The 24,988-nt window shown below is 35.6% G+C and overlaps 1 protein-coding gene across 3 annotated transcripts in view; it reads right to left on the reverse strand.

The window, feature by feature from the left end:
• The window catches only part of TCF12 (transcription factor 12), a 350,911-nt gene that overhangs the window by 163,006 nt on the left and 162,917 nt on the right, over window positions 1-24,988 (reverse strand). For all 3 annotated transcript variants that reach the window (XM_040620599.1, XM_040620598.1, XM_008706019.2), the window contains one exon: window positions 11,157-11,259. In XM_040620599.1, the coding sequence (XP_040476533.1) occupies window positions 11,157-11,259 (103 nt within the window). The remainder of the gene's footprint in view (window positions 1-11,156; window positions 11,260-24,988) is intronic.

Raw genomic sequence — 24,988 nt, forward strand, 5'->3', positions numbered from 1 at the left:
TTATCACGGGTGTAGCTTTCTGTATCACCATCACAAATCGTGATACAGAACAGTTCCATCAGCATGTAAGGATCTCTCCTGTTTATCTTTTATAACCACATTTAACTGTCTCCTTAACTCCTGGTAACCAACTATCTGTTCTTGATTCTTTAATTTTACCATTTCAAGAGTAGTATACAGATGGACTCATACAGTATGTTATCTTTTGAAAGTGGCTTTTTTTCACTCAGCCTAATTCACTCAAGATCAATTTAATTTTTGCACCGTTTAATAATTTACTCCTTTTTATCACCGAATAATATTCCATGGTAGAGCATATCACAGTTTATTTAACTATTCACCCACTGAAGGACATTTGGATTCTTTCCAAGTTCTGGCTATTACTAAACAAGGTGCTATTAACATTCATGTAGATTTTCATTTCTCTGGGATAAATGTTCAAGAGTACAATTGCTGAGTTACATGGTAATTGCATATTTAATTTTACAACAAACTGACAAAATGTTTTCTATAACGGCTATACCATTTTACATTCCTAATTAAGTTTTCAGTTACTTCCTTAGGTTAAATTCCTTACTGGTAGAGTTAAGTAGAGACACAATGTATTTTTTTTAATGGGTATGTAAATTCACCTTCATAAACGTGTTGGGACACTGTTTTCCCTCCCAAGTGTATCATGGTAAACTGGAAAGGTAAAAGCACATTGTGTAAAGAAAACAGCTAGAAGTTCAGATGAGCTGCAATGTCCTAAAACTGCTCAGTGTAGCTAGCAAGCTGACCAAAGGAATCAGGGACAGATTATATGAAAGATATAAAGAGATACAGAGAGTACACACAACATAAAAATTATGAATGGATATATACATATATCCCTTCTGTATCTCTGGGGAAAAAGTAAGTTATAAGCAGACATCTGCTACTATGCTAGTACCTGAAGATGTTTTCTAATATCTTGGTAAAACACCTAAAGATAGAGGTGCCTGGCTGGCTAAGCCAGAAGAGTGTGAGGCTCTTGATCTCAGGGTCCTGGGTTCGAGCCCCATGTTGGATGCAGAGATTGCTTTAAAAAAAAAAATAAAGTTAAAAAAATATTTTTTTAAAAAACCCTAAGAGGGACACCTGGGTGGCTCAGTGGTTAAGCCACTGCCTTCACTCAGGTCATGACCTCAGGGTCCTGGGATCAAGCCCTACATCAGGCTCTTTGCTCAGTAAGGAGTCTGCTTCTCCCTCTTATTCTCCCTCTGTGCTCTCCCCCTCTCTCTCTCAAATGAATAAATAAAATCTTAAAAAAAAAATAAAATAAAAAACCCTCAAGATAATACTTACATTTTTAAAAAGATACCTCATTGAAACCTTACTGTACGATGACATAAAACAAAAGCCTACACTTACTATGTTCTTATCATGTCTAAACATACAGATGTGCATGTGTGCACGCACCTGCACACGCACACCTAGAGTAAGAACGCTCTCTGCACTGAACGTTGTCACCAAGTGACGGCACAGTTTCCCGTGATCCTTAGCCTATATGAAAGGAAAATAAAAAACGATGAGAATTCTTTGGTGGGAGCATATTTCATTGTATGTAAACCTGACCAAAAATTTACAAAAATCATCATATAGCAAATATAGCACTACATTTTCTCTTAAATCTGTCAGACAGAAGCGAGCCTGGAAACTGAAGATGAATAGCATATCAAATCACAAAACTTCTCAAACACAAACCATTCGGTACTTTACATGAAAATTACATGAACTGTAAAAAAAAAATCCATAATTTATATTTACCTTACAAAAATTGTTCAGATACAAATCTAGAACACGTTGTAATTTTTTCACTGTACACACCCCTTGGGGAGAGTCCCGGATTGAGAGTACAGACTCTCACTAAAGCAACAACGCACTTTTCTGATGATTATGCCACTATCACACTATCCTCATCACAGACTGTTTCTATAGACTCTTCTCCACAGCTATTCTCTGTAGATTTCTCTCTCTTAAGGGCCATCCCCCTGCCACATCTCTACTGGGTTACCTAAGTTTCATCTTTTCCTCTCCTAATGTGCTAGTTCAATTTACTACAGCTACAATTTATACTGCTATTTTAAGGAGCAGTTTTTAAAAAAATCAGATTATACAAAACAAAGGGAACACCAAGCTTTCAGATGAAGGAAATCTGACATTTGCCTAAAAAGTCAATTATCAATATCATTATCTGAAGAGACAAAAACAAGAAAAAAACAACTAATCTAGTGAGTAACTTACCATTCTGTATAGAGGCAATAAAGCCCTAGAAATTTTAGAAATAATTCACCTCTACCAAAACCACCAATCTCTTTGTCTGGATAGTCAACACACACACACACACACCCCTGTTATGTTCCATAGAATTTCACATACATACATATATATCATTTGTTACCTCTTCAAAAACTGACAGTGTTGCTACTGTTTAAAGTATTTTTGTTACATTATCTAGAACAAGATTAGCACACTACAGCCTGTAGAGCAAATCCAGGCTACCAACTGTTCTTTTTATAGCCCATGAGCCAAGAATAGTTTTTTTACATTTTTAAATGGTTATATAAGTACCTAAATAATATCACTGATTTTGCCCCTTGGGCTGCAAACCCTAAACTATTTACTATTCGGCTTTTTGCAAAAAGGTTTTTTGATCCCTGATCTCAGGGGTCAGTGTAGAAAAGTATGTAACAGAAATTAATATAATTTATGACTATAAACTAATTAATTTAATTTGCAGTAAAGCAGCCTTGTGCTCTACTCCCATTTAATTGTGACTCCCTAGAAATTTTGTACCATCTTAGGAGTATGACAATCCTCCAGAGATACTCTCAAAGTGAAAAACAAGTATGTAATATAAGGATGCCTGTTACATATTTCACCACAACATGCATATGGCAATAGACAAAAAAAAAAAAAAAAACAAACCAAAAACCAAAAACCAAAACAACAACAACAACAAAAAACCAACAACTCAAAAAGAATTAAAACTCAGCCAGGTGTGTGTGTGTGTGTGTGTGTGTATCCCACACACACACACACACACACACACACATATACATATATGTATATATATCAGAAAGCCTTAAAATATAGGTAGAGTGGCAAGTTCTGTTCATAAAAATCTAAAATCCCAAATAACAAAAATAAAACAAATCCAACATGAACACCATAGAAAACATGAGCTATAAAAAGCAAAGGCTGGGGGTGCCTGGGTGGCTCAGCTGGTTGGACGTCAGACTCTTGATTTTGACTCGGGTCATGATCGCAGGGTCCTGAAATTGAGCTCCATGTGAGGGTTCTGCGATGGGTCCCTTGGCGAGTCGGCTTGTCCCTTTCCCTCCCCACTCCTCGCACACGTTCTCTCTCTCGCTCTCTCTCTCTCAAATAACTAAATAAAATCTTTAAAATAAAAAGCAAAGGCTGAATTTTTTAAGAAGAAAAAGAAACAGATGTGAAGAAGATTATAAAAATGGTAGACTGACACTCAAGCAACAATCTTTTGAGGGGCTTCACAGAAAACATAAGGCTTATTAAATAACATCAACTCAGTACAATACCTATATAACTGAAGGATCTGAATACCTTCAAACAATAATATTTCTACAATATAAACCAAAGCAATTAAGGATAAGCTTTCAAATTTTAAAAAAATTCACTTTCATCTGGTGGCTAATTAAAACTTGCATAAACACTGTGACACTAACCAAGCTAGTACTAACTCTTCATTTTGAAAGGGTAGGGGGAGCACCAGCTGCACCTGCTCCTACTTCTAGTCTTTATGATAACCATATATTTCTCAACACTCTTTACTGAGAACCACCGAGTTAGATGACCTCTAAGATCCATTCTATGAGAATTTTAGTATTTAAGTATTTAACAAAACACTCAAAAAACCAATAGTATATGATAAAGGCATCATTATAACCATAAGCAATGAAATCTGAAATAATACCACATAGAAGGTAAGATCTGATAATGCTGCTCTAGGACTTCTCTTAAATGAAAGAGTGTCCCAAATTCTCAACTATGTGCCATGGTGAGGTTCTCAGAGTATACAAATCTAGGAAAACTGTAAACTTTACAAAAGTTCCTCTTAAAAAACCATTCTTTTGTTCTCTAGTAACCAAGTAGCCACACTTTCTGTGATGCATCCCACTACAGGCCGCGTTCACTTGGCTAGAATTAGACACAAACAATGGGAAGATTCAAGGAAGAACCATTTATCAGATGTATGCCACTGACCTACAAGAAAACTGTGCAGAGCAGAAAGGATTACTGTTGATCACAAAACATACACAAGTGATGATGAGCAAATGGACTGGGGGTAAACTAATAAAAGTAAAGGTCCTCTTTATAGGAGTCCTTAGAGTTACCAGTTTGCAATACTGCAACTTCATGAAATATTCACTAATAACCAGAAAACTGAGAAAAAGTAATCCCAGTGAAATAGCCCTCACAGACAGTGTGGCTACCTCAGGCCAGAGTTAATGAGGCTGTTGGTCAGTCTCTTGTTAAATATCCCAATATACAAAGCAAATACAAAAGAAATCCATCAAAAGTTGAGTATCATGCAAGAGACACAAAATTGCACGAAGTCCTTAAAAATGATATGAAAGAACCATTTAATTCAACACAAAAGCCACTGACAGATTAGAACCTAAACTGAGTTAGTCTGTTAATAACTAAAGAGAAAATGAAGAAGGTTCAAATGTAATTTCAAATACATTTCTGTATTACCAAACAATTTTCTAAGAAAAAAATATACCAAAAAACCTCAGTAATTAATTCACTCTGTTCACTTAAGACCTAGGGGATTATATAAATTACTGTCTGTTTTCTTAATATTAGTTTTAAGTTTCAAAATAAAGCCCCAAACATTTTTCCCTCTATCTTCTGAAATCTTGGCATGTCTTTTAAGTAATTCTAAGTAATTCTTCTAAGTAATTCATTCCAGGATTAATTACGCTTAGACAAAAGGATCCTGAGTCTACGGAGGAGTACCCCTGAAATGCTGGAGCCCCTTTCAAAGTGAGGCATTAGTACTAGCTTGGTCTTTCCCAGACTGGATAGGAAAAAATAAAACAAAACAAAACACATTAGCTAATCTCTGGCTCATAGGAACGGTTTCACAAAGAATGGCTATCAGGTCATTTTAACTACGGAAAAGAAGCTGCTTTTTAGGTTATGAAGGCAAAGTAGGGACATGGAAAGAGGCAATGTTGCTAGGAACAGAGTATTATTTAAAAAATACATAATTACACTGAAAGAAAACATTCCAAACCACTAAGGAATAAGGTATTCTATAATATGGGAGAAGGGACAATTTACAACAATTTGGAAAGACTGGAGTATGGGAACTAGAAGTAGAGAGGAAGAGACAGTAGTAAACTCTGTACCCCCTCCCCTTTTCCACTTCTCAAATTTCCTCTTGGCCCAATTTGCCTCTTCAGATTTATCTCATTCCCTCAACAAATACTTCTAAGGGGAAAGAAGGAGACCTGATGACATTGTTTGAACCCCTGGATCTGCCACACCTAAAATCAATCTACTTCTAGCTGTCTGCAATATGCGACTCAATGCCACTTTTTATCAAACACAGTTTAAGTTCATTTCTGTCATTTGTAAGAGAAAGAGTCCTGACTAATAGACTGGATTATGCTACTCCATAGTAAAACTTTTCCTGATCACTTCTGGTTGTACCTTATTTTAATCTCTTCTGAATTTCTGTAAGAACTTCTTTGTATCACTCACATTCTACCATATGCAATAATTATTGAAATTACTTCTCTTACCACACTGAAACACTAAAGTCTGTAAAGACAGACTGAATCTTAATTTTATATTCTGCCATACAGTATTTTCACCCATTAAAGGACAGAAAAAAGGCATGAATGGGTACATGAAGGAGAAGGAGGAAGGTATTCAACAATTCAGGGTGGTTAATGAGGGTCTAAGCAGTAGCATGAGAAAGAAAAAGATACAAGAGCTATAATGTGGAAAATGGAGCAAATGGACAAACGGTTGCACAGGAGAGGTAAAAAAGAAAAAGAAGCAGTGTAGTAGAAAGGGGCTAGAGCTAAATTAGAATCAGGAGGGTTGGGTCCATGTTTCCTGATTAACTACTCATTTCATTTTTCTTGGCTTTGGTTTCTTCAATGGTAACTAGGTCTCTTTTACTCAAGTTTCTCTCAGTGCCAACATTCTGTGTTTGTAAGCAGCCAAAAATCAGAGTATGAAGATTAATGAATATAGAACCCATATCCTTTCTTGAGATGGGAGGTTAATAAAACACTGGGGAAAAAAAAATAAAACACTGGAGAAAGTATGAAGGCCTCATCTTACGAAATACTGTCAAACCAGATACTAAGCTATATTGCTTCCCCTAAGCAAAATTATAATCATTTTCATTATCTCATCTAGTGAAGGAATTTCATGTACATCAAAGTTAGGAATCTTTTGAGGGCAGAGTTCTATTGTGCTTTGATACTCTGAAAATGGTGATTCTACATTTTTTGTGACTCTAGGAGAATTCTAGATTAATCAGAAATTATACTGCAGGCAGGATCAAGTATACAAAAGAGTTTTACTTCGAAACTGGTTGTTTGAAAGAGCAAATACATAGGAAAAAAGTGTACTTGGGTTTAAATTCCCAGACAAGCTCTCAGAAACCTACTTAATGAAATAAAAATAAAACATTAGAGGAGGCCCCTTAAACTCTGAGGTAAAGAAGGGTAGGGCTGAGCAAACAGACATCAAAGGAAGGACAGTGGTTTGTTTATAATTTAAATACTTTAAAAAGAGATTTAATAATGTACTTGAACTGAACCCAACCTGCAATATTAGCTAAGATGTCTAAAATAAGTTATAAAAATATATATAGCAATTTCATTAACATTGTTGCTATTTTACATTTCAGAGAACTTTCATGTATTCTCTCTTATTTTTCCCTTTAAAACAACGAGAAGCATTTTCTAGTGTGTGCTTCATGGAAAAGCAGTTCCTCAAAGGCTAATGATTCTTTTTACAAAAAGGCTTCTGTGTGTCATGAGAATGTGGGATGTGATGAGCTGAATAAAGTTAAATAAGCTTTTCCTCCCCCTTTTTCCACAGCCTTTAATATCCCAAAGTATAATCTGAATATCTAAGAAGGGGCACATGATTTACAATGTGTCCCAAAGTTATGTCCCTATGGAACCATTTTTTCATTGTCGTTTCTCAAGACCAGGGTCTCCATAATTAGAATTGAGGAAAATGATGACCATTAAAACCTGGGAGCATTATATAGAAAGAACAAATGCCTTATATGCCTAATGGAAAGACTATGTGGGAGTCAGGAGACATGGATTCTACATTCAATTTTGCCATTTACTGGCTCTGTGATCTCAGGAAAAACCACTTAATTTTCCTATGCCTGAGTTTTATCATTTACAAACCAGCAGTTATAATTCTAGTTGCAGTCTTTTTCAGGACTAGATAAAAGATATTAGGTACATGAGACTGCAGAATTATAAAATTCTAGACCTGCAGAAGCCCTTTGAGACTACCCAGCAGTAACCTATCAAAAAGGTAATTTTAAGGACCTAGAATAAATCCCACATCTCCTAACTCTTAACCCTAATGAAAGTTAGTTCATTAACTTTTTTTCCTATACCATCACATGTTTCTCTCATTCTTTAAAGGATAGAACATCTCTAGAGGCAGAATAAGTCTCAGAAAAGAACATAATTGAAGGTATATCTCATCTTAAAATTCCCATTGATTATACACACACACACACACACACACATACATTTAGCCTAAAATAAGTAAAGCTCTGATAAAAATGGAGAGGTAGAAAGATAAAAGGAGTTCATTCCACAATCACTTGGGAATTGCAGGTAGGCAATTCTATGAAATAATTCATTTCTATATCTAATTAATAAACTAGTCCTACCATCATCAAAAATTTAATCAACAACAGGTAAAGGAAAGCAAATCTTACTGAAATTAATGAGAGAACCAAGGGTAGAGAAATGGACTAAAGCTGAAAGAGACTAGAAATAGGTAAGACAATTTGGTGATACTACTGCAATTCACTGCAATCGTCAAAGCTCTGCAGCTTTCCTGTAATAGAGTATAGAACTGTTTGATGCTAATTACTTAGTGATGTGCCAAAAGGATGTATTTATTTCACTTGAAACATAAGAGAAGCCCTTTTTTCCATACTGACAAATCAATGGGATAATTCTGGAATTCATTAAAAAGAAACACTAACTGATCCAACAATAATAGCTTTACTTCCTGTATAAAACACTTCAAAATCTCTAAATGAATATAGAAATGCATGCTTCTGTGGCGAAATGCTCATTATTGAATCATTATCAACCCCTGTTAGACAAAATTTCTCATTTTTGCAATGTGCAAAATCATTAAAGTGTTTGAGAGCTCCATCATGAAAGACAGTAGCACTTTATAATCCACTATTTCTTCAGGCAAATGTGCTTATGGTTGAACATAATACAAAGAATAACAACATCCTCTAGCATATGATTCTACCCCCCCAATGGTATTTTTATATGTTGACAGCAATGTTGAAATATGTTACTGTTTTCCTATTAGCTTTAACTGTTTCTGAGCATTCATCATTCATGGCATCACTCTGAAGTGTTACCTGTTAGGATGATTAGGTTTCTACACAGTTCCAAATGCTTCTAATACTGCTATGCACATCTCAGTCATGCTTTAACAACATAGGTTTTTAGTCTGAGATTCACTTAAATTACCAAATGCCTAGAAAAGTAATCTATCCACTGTAACTCTACCAAGTGCTATAAACCCACATATTTGGATATCAGTTCAATTCCTTCAGCTCACATCAAGTGGGATTGCCTGTTGCTATACGGAACTACTCTGCAATTTAGGAGATACTCATTTCCAAAAGCAAGGTATTGTCATGCAGATTGCTTACACTAGACTGTTAGATACCTTGTTTCATCATTTTTATTGAAAATAAAAGGGAAAAAAATACAGTAAATTAGGTATTGCCAATGACCAGTGAAATTCTACTGAACAGATCTGTCTAATCTTTTCGGGGTTATTTTCCCCTTCCTAATAGGTAAATTAACATTTTTAAGATTTGATAGTTAAGACTTACAATGAAAATGTATAGTTGCACCTGGTTAACTGTACAGTGTAGTTCAGGTGAATGCAGATTTTTTCACTTATATTGTGAAGAGATCAATCTCTTTATAAATTTGAGTTTTTATAATATTTCAAGACTTATTTTAATGCTGATTTTATACACAGGGTAAGTATGACTATTAAAAGTATTCTAACAATTATCTGTAAACTGAAGAAACCAACAAGCACATTCTCATAATTGCTCCAACTAATAAAATGTTACCTCAAACTGAATTACAGACATATTTTTAATCAACAGATGCTTGGAGCAAGTGACTGACATGCATACTTCTTCGAATTCATTTAATTCCCACACTTACCCCACAATTTTAACAGTCACCTTGGTTCAAAGCTATCCTAATGATGCAATTCTACTGGGCTTAAGAATCATATCTGTGAGCTAAGAATAAATGTAAACACATAAATATAAAAAAAGGGCAATTTCTGATTTTTCACGTCTAAGAAGTATAGCCTCAATTAAGAAAGCTTAGTTCAATCTGAAATTATAAAAACACTGACTAGAACTTGCTCTACCATATTTACAATAAATTAAATGCTACTTGGGGAAAAGATATACATAGAAAGAAATTATTTGGAGTGTCACATCTATTTTACTTTGATAGTAAGTTCAGCAAAAAATTAAAAAGATAAATTAGAAAGTTTTCCCCAGCTAAGTGCAAGGATAATTATTTTGTTCTCAATTTAATTCCGATTTTTACCTGGTACGATACTATTTTCATTTGCATTTACGTTAAAACAAATTGTCATTTTAAACACAAGTTTTATTGCTCGTTAGATTTTTTTACTCTTATGTCATACTCAATGATTCTGGCTTTAAAGTGTTAACTGCTTTAGGCAAAATCCACACTAGAATTATCAGGCAGTCTCCTCAACACTTTATAGAGGATAAGGGAATTAAACAAGAGTGCAAAGCAAAACCATTTATAAAGAAATTGCAGACCACCAGGATTTTGGATTTGGGTAATCCACTTAGATTAGTATGGCTGTGTCTTAAAAGGACAACTCCAAGATCACAATATAGGTCACGTCCTTAAGAAATAAAGTAATGAAATCAATGTCAATTACACAAACTTCCATATTTACATGACGCCACTGACAACAAGTAAAACAGATTAAACAAAGCTTTCTAATGTGCTCAGGCCCAGCACAAGCAAGAAGGAAAAATAATGTTATAAAACACAGGTTCTTTTTAATCAGGTTCTGCAAAAAGGTAAAATTATTGCTTTAAAAAAAAAAAAAAAGAATGACATCCAAACTAGGCAGGGGGAAAGCTTGGGCTTATCACTTCAGATTGAACAGCTATAAACTTCCACATGAGAAAGAAAATGGGGAGGGAGAGAGTGATAAGTGTTTTGCAGGGAGAAGGGGGAAATAAAAAGAAAACCTAACCTAAAGGTTTTGCCAAAATATAATAATCAGGTTTAGGTGGTCAGTAATATCCTTCAAAGTACAACTTTATTAATGCAGAACACAACTTCAAAATCCCCAATATGAACCCAAGTGCTTAAAATAAACGCTGCCAACATCTAAATATACTATTAAGTTTTAATCAAATAGTGCCAAAAGAAATATTGTCCAACGTAAGTAAAATCTGCTTAAAATCACCACTTTGTTGTATTTTTAATTGCCACATATATATTTGACTGTTAAGACAAATAGTAAATTACAAATGTCTCAAAATGCTTCTTTGCCCAGAAAGCAGAAAACATGAAATGCCTGATGTCACAAAAACACTGCCAAATTTAAAAACGTTGCTATTTCCCTTTTTTGATACCAGGGATATTTCTGATGCTTGCTCCTCAAACTGAGCTGAACAAGGAAAGTCTGAAGGCCCCCAGAAACACAGGAACTTTCTTCTAGATACTTACGTGTATTTCCTGGACAAGGAGCTAAAAAACATCTCTGACCAAAGAGGCTTTGTAAAGACTACTTACAGAGAATTACCAACTTACCCATCAGATTTGAGTTCATGAAAGGTGTTGGGGACAAGCCTTCATGGGCCCCTAATCGACTGTCATTCAAGTGATCACTGTAATGAGGGCTGTCTGTAAAACCCTAGGGGGAAAAAAAAGACCAGAGTATTAAAGAGATTATTCGGCAGTCCTGCTAATTGAGCATAATGACACTCATCTAATTAATATACAGACTTATAAATGGTCATTCCTAACCAAGTTCCTTGTTCATTACTTGAACGGCTAAACAGAAGTGCTCCTTTTATTTCTTTTAAGGCTTTAAAGTAGTTCCTTAATGATCTTAAAGAAAATTAGCCCTATGAACTCGTTACATCCAAAAACAAAGTTCTACAAGATCATTTTTTAAAAAAAGATAAACAAAGAAAATATACTTTTAAGTTGTAATAAATTAGGAAAATGTTTATCTCTACCCTCCTTTCTCTGTCTCCAAACCCTCCCCATTAAGTTAGGTAATTACAAGTTTTATTAAAAATAACTAAAAATAATTCACAATCAATATACTAGAAATTAATCTTTTCCTAAATGGCAAACAGATTTTTAACAAAAAAGATCTGTTTATACTATCTTTAATACTAGTATAACAAGACTGACTCCTAGAGAAACTGAACCATGTAAAAAGGAAAACATTTATTAAAAATAGCTGATTTAAATTCTTGAGTCTTAAAAATGAAACTGCACACACCATGAACACAATAAAGCTAATGTTATTATTTCACAATTGCTGTTATTAAATTTCTCTTCACAACTTAAAATATGTTGTGTTTTTGTTTTTTTTTTAAACGGAGGAGGAAAAAAGATACTAAAGTTTACAAATAAATGTTACAAAAGCTCTGTGGATTAAAAACTTAGTTATGGTTCTCAGACTCTTATAGTAAGTACAGAATCATATTGTTTTTAAACAAGGCTTTGAATACTGACTGGTTAATTAAACCTCAGGTAATTCCTACACTTTTGCTAACTTAAAATGATTTTAGTAAAGATGAGAAAAACTTCCTAGAGGCTCAAACTGCCTTAGCTCACAGAAACCAGAAATCACCCAGAATCCCCTGGGACTATAAAATCATCAATCACTGAACATTTATCATTACCCAGACCGCAGGCTAACACTTAAGAAGACATTAATGGGGCTGAAACAGGCCTCACTATCTTTGCAGGCATGCTGTCAGTTCAACCACAGGGATAGGAACTGAGGGCTAAATAACTGTCAAATCATTACAACTGCTTATGGATGCATGTCACAACTCCTTCTGCTGTTCTGTTTTAAAACTAATCTTCTGGGAGTGCTAACTCCCAAATGAATCTTTGTTTCATTTTTATATACTTTAGCATTACTGATACACATGTGATAGACATTCAGGAAGAATCTTGGTGACATTTACAACTTGGTTATGACCACGAGGGTGTCCTCTGGTAACCACAACCAAAGTCTTGTTGGTCACAGCCACATGTAGCAGAAGCTATGTACAAAACAGAATGGCTCCTAGCTAAGGTCACTTCTTGGAGTTTACTTTTGTTATTTAAAACTAAACACTCTTGAGGTGCTAAGTGACATACCACTATCTCACAGACATCTGGGTATTTTTCTGCCACTTCCTCCCACTGCCACTTTTAGGTATATAAGTCCAAACAAGGCATTAAAACCTACCAAACATTCACTGAAATACTGTTTAACATCATTACACGATATTACTCCAGAAAAACACCAACAGAAATGTGTTCGCGGATGAGCCACATTGTTCACAGTTCATTTAAATGCAAAAGAATAAAAGATTAATTTTGTGTGCTCTCAGAACTCTTCATTCTTGAAGTCCCAAAAAAATAACTTTTTTTCTTTCCTGATCATAAAAATAAACACATTCAAGTTTTTTTTAACTATATCCTAAAGCAGAAGTCTACAAATAGATCTAAGTTTTACGGTATCACCAAATGATTACACACACACAGTATATTAACTTCATAGATTCCATGTAATACAGCTTAACATAGAACATATGTATCTCTAAGCCCCCATTAATATGTGCTCAGAGAACACAGAAATTACATACAAAAATAAGTACTGTCGCTTATCCATGTACATCCATATACTAGAGGACACAGTACAGAATGTACTACAAGATTATTTTCCAGTCTACTCAGAAAATCTGGGATCGTCATACTGCACTACAGAGAAGTAGTATATAAAGTTTTTTCATCACGTACAAGAAGATTTGAATATGGGCCATCAATACCTATCTATTCATAAATTGTATACACATACGATTAACCAACATATAAAATTTCAGTAAGGCTTTTTTTAAGACCAAAAATTTAGAAATTTGAATATGTTTCCCTACACCTCAAAGGTTCATCTTTTTTTTTTTTTTAAAGATTATCTTATTTATTTGAGAGAGAGAGAGAACGAGCGGGGGAAGAGGCGGAGAGAGAAGCAGACTCCCCGCTGAGCATGGAACAAAAATGTGAGGCTCAATCCCAGGACCCCGAGATCATGACCTGAGCTGAAGGCAGATGCTTAACCAACTGAGCCACCCAGGTGCCCCTCAAAGGTTCATCTTAATGCATACAATTTTCTTGAAAAGTCACAGCCCAAGAGGCAAAAAAGAGATAGTTCTTCATCCACAGATGCAAACTGATGCTGGAGGACAGAACAAAGAAAATGGGCTTATAAATGACTGTCATAGTTTTGGATCTAATACACATGAAATACTCACTTGAAAGACGAACTGGCGACTGTTTCGAGATTATTCTTGTCATTGCTTCTGCATAGTAGTAGTGATATCCACCAGAACAGAACTTTTTGTGAACCATGATGAAAAGTTACGAAGTAATTTACAAACATTTAAATAAGATCCCTATAGGTCACATGTTTAAGATCAGTTCTAGAAAACTACACAGTTCTCTGTCAGCATGGTAATGTGTCGACTAGCTGGGTGATACCTAGAACAGTGCTTGGCAAACTTCAATATTCATAGCAACTGACTAGAGATCATGTTACAATACAGGTTAAGAAACATAGGGTCTAGAGTGGGGCCTGAGATTCTGCATTTCTAACACAAAGGTGATGTGATGCTACTGGTCCACAGACCACACTTCCAGTAGCAAGAACCAAGACAATCTGGAAATAAAGATCTCTTTCACATGTACAGAGGAAAAATTCAAGGCTAGGAAGGTGATAGCCAGGTACCATCACTCCCTAAATCAGAACCACATTAAAACGCCAGAAGTTTCAGGTAAGAATAATTAGGAAGAAATCCCACAGTTAACCAAAAAAATCTAAAGCAATTAGGGTAACAAAATATTTTTTATGTATGTAGGTATATATCCCTCTATATAGTTTTAAGTAGACAACAGATGTCAAATAGAGCTTTAATGAAAGAAGTTAGTTGACCTGGGGTTTAAACAGAAGACTCTCTGAGTACCACGTAGAGTTAGGCAATGAGGATGGATGCTCATAAGTAGAAACGGCAAAAGAGAAGAATGCCATAACATAATACAGTATGGGGACAGCAGAACAGTTGGGAAGAAAGCAGAATCTTACAGGGGCCAGACAAAATATTAAAGAGTGGAGAAAATAAGGGGAAGGCGACTGGCCTGAGGGAGGAGTTAAGAGTAAAAGAAAGGAACAAAAACAAAGCCAGCAATTGCTAAGATGGAGCCCAAGGAAATCAGTCAATGGTACTGATAAATGAATGCTATATTCAATTTTGGAATGAAAAGGAAATAAACCAGTAAGATTAAACACAGAACGATCACGGTACATATTTTAAATTGATAGAGCATTACTATGCTAATAAAAATGGTCAAACCTGATCCCCTGCGGCTCCTAATTCAGATCTTAAATTCTGTAAAATGGACTTACTATGAAAATAACCATTAATAAAAATGAGACTTTTGTACCTGAGCGATGATAAATACTACATTATGAAGGATATGCAGTATTACCAGAAATCATTTATCATATAGCAATATATATGTACATATATATATACACACACACACACACACACACACATATATTTTTAAGATTTTATTTATTTATTTGACAGAGAGAGACAGCGAGAGAGGGAACACAAGCAGGGGGAGTGGGAGAGGGAGAAGCAGGCTTCCTGCCGAGCAGGGAGCCCATGTTGGGGCTCGATCCCAGGACCCTGGGATCATGACCTGAGCCGAAGGTAGACACTTAACGACTGAGCCACCCAGGCACCCCTAGTCATAATATTTTTGGTCAAAAATATTTCCAAATGCACCCTAAAAAAATCACTGTTCCTGTTTTATGATAAAAATGGAGGGGGCACCTGGGTGGCTCAATTGGTTAAGTGTCCAATTCTTGATTTCAGCTCAGGTCATGGATTGAGCCCTGCCTTGGGCTCCGTGCTCAGCGGGGAGTCTGCTTGAGAATCTCTCTCCCCTTTCCCTCTGTCCCCCGACACTGCGCTCGTGTGCACGCTCTCTCTCTCAAAAATGATAAATCTTTTAAAAAATGGAAAGCACTCAAAATATCAATAACTGACAAAATCAGCTGATACACAGATTACAAAACTGTTCAACATCATACTTAAAAATCTGTCTAACTTACAATTTAATTTGCAAATCCTAAACAGCTTCATCTGAATGCATAACACTTTGCAAAAACTTTATATTGTGACATATGTTCTATAAAAATGCATTTAATACTTTTTTGTATGTTCATTTCATGGTACAGAATTCAGAAATGTTAATCCCTGCTCTCGTGACAACAGACCTGAAGTAATCAATCAAATCTGCTAACATTTTTAAACTAATTCAAACTGCACGTTAAGTCAAATACTTTCTTCTACCGCAAACAACAAAACAAAAGCACCTAGTATTATTTATTTACATAATAACACTCTATTCTGGTTTGTCTCCTCAAAAATATAAGAACTTTTACCACTGGTTAATTTTTTAAATAGTTCATTTAAAAATTTATTTTATCCAACCAATAAGTAATCATCAGAGTACTTCCCCATGTTGAGAACAGATTCCTGGTTTAAAATATTCTTTCCAATTCTTTTCAATAGTTAAAAAGGGTGGGGCAGGAAAAGTATTTCAATAAAGATTTACTTTCTCAAAAAAGCTTCCCCTCTTTCCCAGGCCCTAGTAAGACCAAACTGGGTGAATTCATTCCAGGCTCCCACAATGGCAAGAATTTCCGCTATATCACCACTCACACTTATTGAAATTACCTATTTAATTATCCATTTAAATTATACCATAATTATCTGTTATAATTGCACAGTACCGTGTAGTGGATAAATGTGGAATTTTTGGAGCCAGACTGGCAGATGTGAATTCCATCTTTCCATCCACACATATTAGCAGTGTGACTTGGGGCAAAGTAATCTTTCTTACCTCAGTTTCATTATCTATGAAATTGGAATAATAATAAATACTACCTTCATCTCACAGGTTGTTGTAAGGAGTAAATGAGTTCACATACTGTAGGAAACGGAAAAGTGCCTGGCACATAGTAAGCACACAAAAAGCTGGTCATTATTTTTATCATCTCACTTAGAAGTCATTATGTCGAACAAATGTTGAGAAGGCAGGGACTGTGTCTGTTTTTTTCACAATTGCATCCTCAGAACAATGGCTGGCGCGTACACAGCAGTTGCTCAATAAATGATGGATGGGAGATTTCAGCTGCTAAATCTTTATAATGCTGCAGGGGTTTAGATATTATAAAGGTTAAATCAGCTTTTCTATAGAACACCCAGTAAGTAGCAGAAAGAAGGCTGATAAAGTACCAGTTTATTTAACTGAATTGAACAAGAGACCACAGACTTTTGGTATTCAAAGAGCCACAAGATTTCACACCAGGTGTTGAAATCATCTAGCTCTGCATGGTCAAAGCCAGTAGAATCAGCCAAAACCCATAAGCCATCAGAAAGCTTTGGACAAGACCTGGATACATATAGGCGGTCACATGTCAAAGAGAAGTAAAATGGAAATAAAAACATGTAGAAATAACAAATGAAGTTTAAAAGAAAAAAAGTGACCTTATTGTATTTCTTTATTTACCCCTATGATAAATTACCAAAATAAATGTCTAGATAAAGACTGCTATACTTTTTAAGCAAATCCTTGAATGTGACTGTCTCTCTTAGTTAAAATATACCTATGAAAAAGAGAAGTGAGTTGACATGACCACAGTAGTCTGTTATCTGAAAGCAGGGACTGTGTCTGTATTATGTTACTCTATCACTAGTGACAAGCACATTAATGGGTACACAGTATTAACTAATAAAATTCATTAATTTAATGAATGAAAAACAAACACTGTTAATTAGGCACATATGAAAAAGCTACTTCATATTCAATAAGTTAAGGTTCTGTTATCCTTTAACAGGTCAGATGCTAATACAGAATAAATTTTCTTGACAGAAAGATTTTGTCATCCAGATTGATAAATTCCTAAAGGGAAAAATGTTTTATTCCTCTTTATGATTCCAAAAGAGACCAGCACAGAATTTTGCATGTATTAAGTGTTTAAGTTTTTCTTTTTTCTATTTTTTTAAGAGCAAGAGCTTAAGAGAGAGGACAGCATGAGGGTGAGGGGCAGAGGGAGAGAGAGAATCCTAAGCAGGCCCCATGTCCAGCACAGAGCCTGACACGGGGCTTGAGCTCATAATCCTGAGATCATGAACTGAGCTGAAATCAAGAGTTGGATGCTTAACTGACTGAGCCACCCAGGCGCTCCATGTGTTTAAGTGTTTCTTGAGGATGAATAACCTCTCCAAGTAACATGTTTTTTTTTTAATTCTTTTAGTATTCTCTACTCCCAAAGTGGGGCTCAAACTCATGACCCTGCAATCAAGAGTCATATGCTCTTCCTACTAAGCCAGCAAGGCACCCCTCCAGAAGTGGTTTCATACAATTACTGTAACACCAGACTGAACAGTAAATCTTGAATTGTGTGGGTGAGAGGGGAGGGAGAATCAAAATTTTTTAGAGGTGAAAAGGATCCTCCAAAAATATGATGGATACATGAAATACTGCTTAGTACAAGGACATAAATCACTTTTGAATGTGAGATCCCAGAGGATCACCTAAAAAAAGTACACAAGTACACACAGGTTCAGTTCTAAGTTGAGCCCATTCATGTTCACAAATGTATCCAATGAACTGCTAATGTCACCCCTTAGAAGCAGAGTTGATGCTCTCCTGCTCTAGCCTACAGCTTTGTCATGTTTGAAAGTTTACAAGCAGAAAGGTTTCTACATTTTACCTGTTCAAAGTTCATTCTCTGTGTGGAGAAATCAAAACATCTCTAGGCATCACAGGAAAAAGTATATTGAAATGGGAAAAGTAAAAATATATTACTGAATCCAGATGTTTTATGTAGGATTTTAGAGCCCTAACAGACCATACAGTTCACACTCATTTTACCTACCATACAGATGAGGAAACGCTAGTTAAGCTGAGTGTCTTGCTAAAGATCTGGAAGCCCTGGCAGCGCTGAAGTTATTAAGAATGCCATATACCTCATAATCAATTCACAGGAGATACTAAAACTAATGCTATGAGGCAAGTATAGCCAAGATTCTCATTTTACATATGAAAAAACTGAACTTTAGAGTAACGAAGATGACAAAACAAATGGACTCAAACTCTGAATCATCGGCTTCTAGTAAGAAGCTTCCCTCTATTCTGTACCAGTATCGTATGTTATATAAAGGAAGTCTTGTTCCTAAAGTTCTTGTTAAATTCCTTGATATTAAGTTCAAGAAAGATGAGCACATCTCTTTTTGGTGCTTTTAAGAGACTTAATTCTGGCAAATTTTTTCCATATCGTAGGTCTCCATCTTCTAGGTTTTTCAATTCTAAATTCTCAATTACCATCCTCCTTACAGATTTTGAAAGTTAATTTTTCCAGCAATGGCTACATCAAAATCATAAATCCATTAACACAAGAAACATAAAAAGTGAAGAACATCTTTGTACTACAAGTACAAAAGGATGTAAAATAGTTTATTAAAAACTATTAACCCATCTATACTATAACTATTTTCTATATAAAATTCAAGGGCAAAATGTAAATTAAGAATAATGCTGTTACGTTAGTTTGTGAGATTATAAATAAGCAGCACCAGAAGGACTGATGTTTGTAAGAATATAGTAACACTTACATGGAGGAGGTGTCACTCAATTTTTTTTTTTTAAGTTTTAGCTCCACCTACTATGTGGTTTTCCCTAAAACTACAGACAGTAACTTCAGACAAAAAGCATACTATTCTGTTGATGGTTTCTAATGCTTAGAGATTTTGGCTGCTTCTCACTAACTGGCAAAACTTACAGAGTCTAACTTCCTTCCAATTCAGAAACAGATGCTCCATTTAGGGGAAAAATTTGAAAAACAATGAAAAGTAAACTCAATTAGAAAATTCTCTACCTTAAAAAATTATACGATAAAATATAGTGCAACATATATAAAATTTTTAAGACACCTGTTAATTTAGTTTATTCCTAAATTAACATCCTGAGTTTACACCTATACAAGGTTTCTTTTTAAAAGATTTTATTTATTTATTTCAGAGCCAGAGCGCAAGGATGAACAGGGGGAGGGGCAGAAGGAGTAGCAGACTCCCCGCTGAGCAGGTAGCCTGATGTGGGGCTCCATCCCAGAACCCTGGGATCATGACCTGAGTCAAAGGCAGAGGCTTAACCGACTGAGACACCCGGGCGCCCCTATAAAAGGTTTATTAAAAGATTACAAAATTGGGGCACCTGGGTGGCTCAGGCGGTTAAGTGTCTGACTCTTGATATCGGCTCAGGTCATGATCTCAGGGTCCTGGGACTGAGCCCCATGTTAGGCTCCGAGCTCAGCATGGAGCCTGCTTAAGAATTTCTCTCTTCCCTTCCTTCTGCCCCTCCCCATCCACTCATGATCTCTCTAGGGGGAAAAAAAAGCAAGAGAGAAAAAAGATTACAAAATTAACTCAAAATAGATTAAAGAACCTAAGACCTAAAACCACAAAACTCTCAGGAGAAAACATAAACAGGTAGCCTCCTTGACATCATTCTTGGTGATGATTTTTTGGGGGTGTGACACCAAAAACAAAGGCAACAGAAAGCAAAAATGGGGGAGGGGGAATCTAGCCCCATCAGCCTCCCTGCTCAGCAGGAAGTCTGCTTCTCACTCTCCCTCTGCCCCTCCCCCTGCTTGTACTCTTCTCTCTCACTCACTCTCTCTCTCCCCCTCTCTGCTAGGTGGGGAGCCTGCTTCTCTCTCTACCCCTCCCCTAGCTCATGATATCTCTTTATCTCAAATAAATAAATAAAATTTTTAAAAAAATTTTAAATATTTGCGGGGCGCCTGAGTGGCATAGCAGTTAAGCATCTGCCTTCGGCTCAGGGCGTGATCCCGGCGTTATGAGATCAAGCCCCACATCAGGCTCCTCCACTATGAGCCTGCTTCTTCCTCTCCCACTCCCCCTGCTTGTGTTCCCTCTCTCGCTGGCTGTCTCTATCCTGTCGAATAAATAAATAAATAATCTTTAAAAAAATAAAAATAAAAATAAAAATAAAAATTTTAAATATTTGCTATCTGTGAGATCAATTTAAATAAATCAAACCTAGGAGCAAATAATATCGTTACAATAGTCCTTGCATTAAGAAGCGATAACTAAGGGCGCCTGGGTGGCTCAGACGATTAAGTGTCTGCTTTCGGCTCAGGTCATGATTCCAGGGTCTTGGGGTCACGATTCCACAGTCTTGGGATTGAGCCCTGCATCGGGATCCCTGCTCTGTGGGGAGCCTGCTTCTCCTGTCCCACTCCCCCTGCTTGTGTTCCCTCTCTAGCTCTCTCTGTCAAATAAATAAAATCTTTAAAAAAAAAAAAGAAGCGATAACTAATTGCAAGAAGAAAGGATACCTACAAATGAGTAAAACAATGTTCCTGCATTCAGTACAATAAGTTTTCTTTTTTTTTCTTTTTTTAATAACATATTTTTAAATAATTTTAAAAACACCACTTCCATATGTTAAATTTTGTTGAATGATGTTTATTTTATATTAGGTGAGAAAAATAAAAGCAAAAATCAATTAGTATGTAGAATAATAATATTTAACCTCTATAGAATTTATAAGAAAAAGACTAGAAATTATAAATATTAAGAGTTTTAAATTTTACTTGTCTATATTTTCTAAAATTTCTACAAAAACCATTTACTGTTTTCAAAAAAAATAGTTTTCAGTTTTTCCTCTAACATGATTAAAGTACCATACTTCCATTGTAGAAAACTGGTAATTGTACAGAAATAGCATCAGCTGAGTAGGGGGAAAAAATTCCCATTTTACCTCAACTGAAATGCAAAATCAATAACATTTTGACATTTTTCCCAATTTTTAAATGTTGCTAAACTAGTTTACACATACAAAAATGTATGTAATAAATTGCTACGTATCCACCAGTCAACAAATAAAACATTGCCCATATAGCTTAAACCCCTATGGAATTCTCTCAAATTCCCCTCTGAAGTAAACAATATCCTAAATTTGTCTTTTTATTGGTTTCATGCATTACTTAATACTTCCATTACATATGCACACTCCCTAATATATAGTACCACTCTTCATGTTTTAAAATGTTATCTAAATAGTATCCTTTTCTCTTTACTCACTTAACATTCAATATGTAAGACTGACACATGTTGAAAAAGTATAGCACTGGGATATACATGTCACTACTATATAAAATTCTATTTATAAACATACCACAATTTATCTATCCATTCCCGTTTCGATGACGTTTCGCTTGCTTCCCATTTTTCCAGATTACAAATAAGGCTGCTGTAAACACTTCAGTAATATGCCTCCTTGCATGTACATGAGAATTTCTGTGAAATTTTTCTAGGAGTGGAATTCCTAGATTATAGAGTATGCACACCTTCAAAGTTACCAGACATTGCAAAACTGTTCCGTAGGACAGAAATATACTATCATTTAAGAAAAAAGTCTCGCATTTCAGATTGAGTCAAAATTTCTGAGCTATACAGACAGTCCCAACTTATGAAAGAAAGCTTCCAAAGTCCACTTACAAGTTTTATGCAACTTGTGATGCACTTTCCAGATGGTAAAAAGCAAAGCAATCACGAGTACATTTCCTTATCAGTTCATGTAATGCTTATGTAGTTTTTTCTTATCTAAAATAGTCTGACCTGGGTTAAAAGGCAGTCCTTTGCTGTAATAAATATTCAAGACCACATTTCTTAAATGAGTTAATCTTCTCTAGGCTCCTTAGTTTACATTAATGTTCTATAAATAAAACTGCATCCACTACTCCAGGCGTTTATCAAGCAAAATTTGACAGAAATACAATAATATTTTTTAGTTTGTTGCCAGTATCTGGTCTTGATGCTCAGTGTTACACAGGCCGTTATAGCCACGTGGCAACAGTGTTGACTGATGCTGATTGTTAGATCCTGACCCCATAGGCATAAAGCTCACAGTTTATGATTAAAACAGTAATGTGTATCCTGGTAATATCCACAGGACAATACTTTTGGATTCTCGTCAGCCACGGTGATAGTGACCATGATCCAGCCATTTACACTGCCTCTTCCTGCTTCTATGAATAAAGCCACTCATCTTTAAGGGTAAGCCCAAATTAAAAGTATAATAGTAAGCGAATGTTCCTTTGATAACTGGCTCATATAGCTGGTAAATCCATGGCCTGGATTTAGTTCCCTGAAGGTAAAAGTAAATAAGCCATAGATGAAAGATCAGGGATTCCTTCTAGGAATGCACATGAAGTCTTCACTCAATCTATATAATTTAAGGTTTTCTGTACCAACAATAATAGCATTGGCATACATTTGATACCGTTTGCAAGAATATGAGTTTAGGGCTCTACTCACTTGATCCTTACAACATCATGAATCCTCACAACCCCATGAACTGTTATTCCCATTACAGAGATAAAAAAATGAGTACAGAGAATTTACATAACTTACATGATATCCAACAGTAAGTAGCAGGATGAGTCTGAACCCAAGCAATCTAATTCCAGAGCCCACCATGCAATGCTGCCTCTCTAGTAATAACTCTTCCTCCCTACAATTATAGTGAATTAATGCCTCAATGACAGGCTAGAGACACAAAATGAAGAGTATATTGTTGAAACGGTAATTCACAGGTGAAAAGGAATTAAGCCAGGAAAATGCAACAACAAAACAATCAGAAAAATTTTTTTAAACCACCCAATTTGGCAAGAGGTATTTTAAATAGTGGAGGTAGTCATAAGAGTTTTTGAGAACTTTTTGAACCTGGGGATTCTGATGGGGAAAAAAGCAAACAAAATGGGAAATGGAAAAATTTCCTATGGTAAGTAGGTACCAAGTACATTCATTCATTCCTCCTGCAGAATATTCCCCTCATCCAAGGTCAGAATAAACTGCAGCAACCTTCTGTGATGCTGAGATAGTTCCTGCAGAGAATGTAAACAGAGGCCCCAAGGAGAAGCAAAATCATATACCATTAGCACTAGTAGTTGAGCGCCCAAGTAAGATGGAGTTTATGATAATGACATGGCAATTATAATATTCATTACAATGAAATGAGGGGGCGGAGTCTAAAGAAAGGCTATGTAACTATTCCAATAAACTAAAGGGAGCATCTGAATGACACTGAAAACAGAAAAAAAAAAAAAAAAAGTTCCTTCAGGGATAAGAATCTTTAGGTTCAGAGCCTTAAATCCAACTTCAATCTGAGGCCTACCCAGAGAAACAGAGTTAGAAGAGGCACCTAATCCTCCTTCGGAAATTGGTGACTTGTTTTTGCAGCACTGAAGCTACCCAGACACAGCAAATGAATGCAAAAGGACTTGTAAGAGAAAGACCCATTATCCCTTCTTCAGTTCCTCGCCCTGGTAGTCACCTAGCTAAAGGACCACAAGTGCCATATAGATACTCCAACAAAGAAAGAACAAAGAAAGAAAGGAAGACAGTGCCCCCGATTCCTGATATATAGTTTCTCTTGGAGAGTTCTCAGCAGCTAAAAAGTTAGCACTTCCTTTTTTCCTTTTTTTTAGGACTTCCTTTAAAAAACAGAAAAGCATCACCATCAGATAAGAGAGGTAGGTTCAATTACTCTGTGTGAATAAATCTGATACAAAACCCTTAACTTTTAGAGATGACTTTTTAATGACAAATGGACTTCTGAAAATTAAACATGGTCCTCTTTGCTTCTTCATTAAATGAGTAGGTCAGTGAAAGAGTTCAAGTTTTTCTTGGATTTTGTACAATTCCTCATTTTTAATTTTCAGAATTTTTAAATTTGACAAAGCATTTAAAATATTTTTTAGAAAGCTTCTCATTTTTTAGTTTAAGAGAGTACTTTTAAAAATTATATTTGTAAATAATCACATCTGCAGCTTAAGAATCACTGATTCGCATCAATATGTTAATATTTCAAAGATGTATTTAAACCAACTTTTCTAGGTTAGCCTTTATTGTTAAGAACATCAAAGGAATTAAACTCTAAACACATTTTCATGACCCTTTTATGACAAAAGATCCATCACTCATTTTTGCATGTTTGGCAGCTTATCAGTATGTGAAGCTATCTCCTTCTCCATCAGTTGCCTAACCAGGAAGGCCTCTGAGCAACCCTAACATACTGCTGAGCAGTGACCCCTGGGGGAGTACTCATTTACCAGTTTGAGGAACACACTCTGGATTTCCATATGGACAAACCAACTTTTTAAAATCACTAAAAGCCGGACTCTTGTAGCTATTCATGTGTCCAGATATCTCAGTTTACTCATATCATACGTGTATTTAAATAACCAAATTAAG

This window comes from Ursus maritimus, unplaced genomic scaffold (assembly GCF_017311325.1).
Source record: "Ursus maritimus isolate PB19 unplaced genomic scaffold, ASM1731132v1 scaffold_35, whole genome shotgun sequence".
Lineage (NCBI taxonomy): Eukaryota > Metazoa > Chordata > Mammalia > Carnivora > Ursidae > Ursus > Ursus maritimus.